Below are 3563 nucleotides of genomic sequence, written 5' to 3'. Positions count from 1 at the left end.
ACCCCACGCTCCCCGGCCTAACCCCACACTCCCCGGCCTAACCCCACACTCCCCGGCCTAACCCTGTTCAGCCTTGCCTAACCCCATGCTCCTCAGCTTAATCCCGCTCTCCCTGGCCTAACCCCATGCTCCCCGCCCAGAACGCGGCTGCTCCTTCGCTGCCTCTTGTCAACAGAGAAAAACCTTTGCAACGGGGCTCAAATAATCAAATTAAAAGCAGATCTCCATTGGAAGCTTCCGGGTGGTCATGGGCACACCCAGTCATGGAATTTCTATGATTTGATAAGGGAGATTAATTAGGATATCTGACAGGTACATCCCATAGGAGGTTCAGTTGTCCCAGGAACTCACCCCCTGCCAACCCCAAGGGTTTCTTGGCCCCATTCCCTTGTCGTGTCTTCTCAGATTGTGGTTGGAAACCAAAATGTTCTTCTCTTTGTGGAAACAAGACTAAAAAGCATTTTGGGGATGTGCTAGAAGGTGAATTATTGTTCTGAAATCCAGGAGAAAGGGTAGGAAAACCACCAGGAGCTGCATAGCTCTGGGATGGTGTCCCACAGAGCTACGGATGTAGGAGAAACACAGAAAAAGCCGAACTCTTTAGGCATCACTTCCCCTTGGAATGAGGGAATTCCCCTTGGGGAATGAGGCTGCTCCAAAGTGGGAGCCGGGGTCAAACCCAGCTCTGCCTCTCGGGCTCGATGGGTCCCATCCAACTCATCCCCATTCCCACGGATTTAGAGAGGCCCTTTGGGTTTGGCCCCTCCGGAGGTACCAGCTGCAGAGTTTGTGTCCCAGTTGGGACCAGGAGCCAAACTCTGGCATTTTCTCTTGGAGGCGATCCCTCAGTTTTCCCGGGAGGACGCAGCGCGTGTTTATTCCCGCCCGGAGCAATCCCACATTTCTCAGCCTCGCTCAGGGGAGCAGATCAGATTTTGCAAAGTTTGCAAGTTCCGTGTGTGAATTTTCCGACAAGTTTTGGGTTGGTTTTTTTTTTTCCCCTTGGACCTCTGGAGAGCACAACAAGGGAGTGGGGGGGGCAGGGAGGGCAGGAGAGGGGAGGAGCGGGACGGGAAGGTTTGGAGCCGGGAATTCTGACATCGACACGATTAATGGCCCTTGTGGGAGCTGCACACAGAGCCCCTTATGTGTCCCGCATAAAGGCTGGGTCAGCAGTGTGTGCAAACAGCACAGGGATCAGCAGATCGCCAGGATAATGGAATCCCTCGGGAAAGGCCGGGAAGGGGGAGGGATTGGGGATTGCGAGTGTTACCACAGTGAAATGGAGACCCCCGCAGGGTCCCAGAGGGGCTTTCGGGAGAGGCTGCGGGAATCCCGGGCACTGTGCGAGCAGGGAAAGGGCTCTCCAGGCTCTCTCCTGCCAGGAATGAGCTTTTCCAAAGGAAACCAGGCTGACTTGGGCTGTGGGTCTTGGGATAAGGGTGTGCTCACCCAGGAGCTTGGAGCTGCCAAAGGGTTTTCGGGTTTTCTTCTTCGACGTCTGGGAATGGGGTGTCCCCCACTCTTGGTTAAGGACTTTTCCCAAAGGATTGGGGCAGGTGCTGTCACCTCCCTCCAGCTTCCTCCTGGGAAATCCTTGATTTCCCTGGATCTCTCTAGACTTGGCCGTGGAGACTGGGAAAGGAAATCCAGCAAAACTTAGGCTGGTTCTGGCTTTGATCTTGGCCCAGGGAGTTCAAAAGTGTTCATTTGGTGGCCGTGTAGGATCAGGGATATTTGGAGCCTGGGAAAGCGGCTCATTAAGGGAATGAAGCCACCCGGGGTTTGGAATGTGTGAATTCCCCCGTTTTAGTTTTGCATGCTTTGCCCTAATTGCTCTTCCTCGTGTAGGTGGGCACGAGCTGTCGAGCAGGGGGTAAAAAATGGATGTTCCTGTGGTAAATAATGGAAAAAACAGAGTTTCGAGGGACAGCAGAGTTTAGGGATGGGGTGAGGGTTGCACGAGGGACGTTGGAGAGGAAGGGAAGAGCCCCAAAATTCCAGGGAGAGCACAAACCTTTCCGAAGGCTGGGGGAAAGGAGGGAGGCAAGGGAATGCCAAATAAATAATCAAATTAATTAAATAATTAAATAACGAGAGCTTTTCCCTTGTCCCAGGCTGGGATCTCCCAGTCCCTCGCTGCTCCCAGGCACTCTGTGAGGAGGCTCCTGCCAGGGCCGTGCAGCAGCTGCTCTCCGAGGCACATTCCTGCTGCCTTTCCCATTCCAGCAGCCTGGCACGGGCAGCTTCTTCCCACCACTTGGGAGGCTGCCGGCCCTTGGCGGATTTTCTGGATATCAGGGCGGATCTTCCGCTGGCTCTTGGGATCTGCAAACATCACTCAAGTCAAGGGGAAAAAAAAAATAGCCCCACACACACATAAATCCACATGGACACATCCATCAGGGAATCTTCCCCCACCTCGGGGGCTCTCTTCTGTTTCAACTGAGTTTTTAAGCCACAAGTTGAGTTTTGGGTTAAAAATGGCTCTAAAGCAGCAGGGCAAGCTCAGATCAGGGGTTTTGGGGATGTTTACGAGGCATGGAGGGACAGGACAAGGGGGAATGGTTCTAAACTAGAAGAGGGACAGCTTAGATGGGATATCTGGGAGAAATTCCTTCCTGTGAGGGTGGGGAGGCCCTGGAACAGCATTCCCAGAGAAGCTGTGGCTGCCCCTGGATCCCTGGCAGTGTCCAAGGCCAGGTCGGACAGGGCTTGGAGCACCCTGGGACAGTGGGAGGTGTCCCTGCCCGTGGCAGGGGTGGCACTGGGTGAGCTTTAGGGTCCCTCCCAACCCCAACCAGCCTGGGATTCATTCCATGATTCCGTGAAGGGCCTCACCAACATCTGCCCGTCCTCCTCGTCCCAGAGCTCCAGGTGTGAGGTGGGGGCAGAGGTCAGGAGGGGTTTGTGACCCCAAAGAGGGGCTGGAGAGCGGCTGCCCCACATCTGGTCCTTGTTCCGCTCATCCCCTGGATCACAGCTCGGGGGTGGCTTTCTTCCTGCATCCTACTCCTACTCCTACTCCTATTCAGACTCCTACTCCTGCTCCTACTCCTACTACTACTCCTACTCCTACTCCTATTCCTATTCCTATTTCTACTCCTATTCCTATTCCTACTCCTACTCCTATTCCTATTCCTACTCCTATCCCTACTCCTATCCCTACTCCTATTCCTACTCCTACTCCTACTCCTATCCCTACTCCTATCCTACTCCTACTCCTACTCCTACTCCTATTCAGACTCCTACTCCTGCTCCTGTTCCTACTCCTACTCCTATCCCTACTCCTATCCCACTCCTATTCCTACTCCTACTCCTGCTCCTACTCCTACTCCTACTCCTACTCCTACTCCTATTTCTATTCCTGCTCCTACTCCTATTCCTACTCCTACTCCTGCTCCTACTCCTACTCCTACTCTTATTCCTATTCCTACTCCTATCCCACTCCTATTCCTACTCCTACTCCTATTCCTCCTCCTACTCCTATTCCTATTTCTACTCCTACTCCTACTCCTATTCCTACTCCTATTCCTATTTCTACTCCTACTCCTACTCCTACT

The 3563-nt window shown here is 53.4% G+C and overlaps 1 protein-coding gene across 1 annotated transcript in view; it reads left to right on the top strand.

Moving 5' to 3' along the window:
* The first annotated feature begins 701 nt into the window (after positions 1-701).
* PAX7 (paired box 7) overlaps positions 702-3563 on the top strand; it is a 65526-nt gene continuing 62664 nt past the window's right edge. Inside the window, exons 1-2 of the mRNA XM_042013280.1 lie at positions 702-771; positions 3036-3262. Of these exons, the coding sequence (XP_041869214.1) occupies positions 702-771; positions 3036-3262 (297 nt within the window). The remainder of the gene's footprint in view (positions 772-3035; positions 3263-3563) is intronic.

The sequence above is a fragment of the Corvus kubaryi genome, unplaced genomic scaffold (genome assembly GCF_017639235.1).
Source record: "Corvus kubaryi isolate FWS band 111438036 unplaced genomic scaffold, C.kubaryi_AGA036_p1.0 split1-37344, whole genome shotgun sequence".
Classification (NCBI taxonomy): domain Eukaryota; kingdom Metazoa; phylum Chordata; class Aves; order Passeriformes; family Corvidae; genus Corvus; species Corvus kubaryi.
Note: the sequence above shows the minus strand (reverse complement) of the source record. Positions and strands in the feature narration are given on the sequence as shown.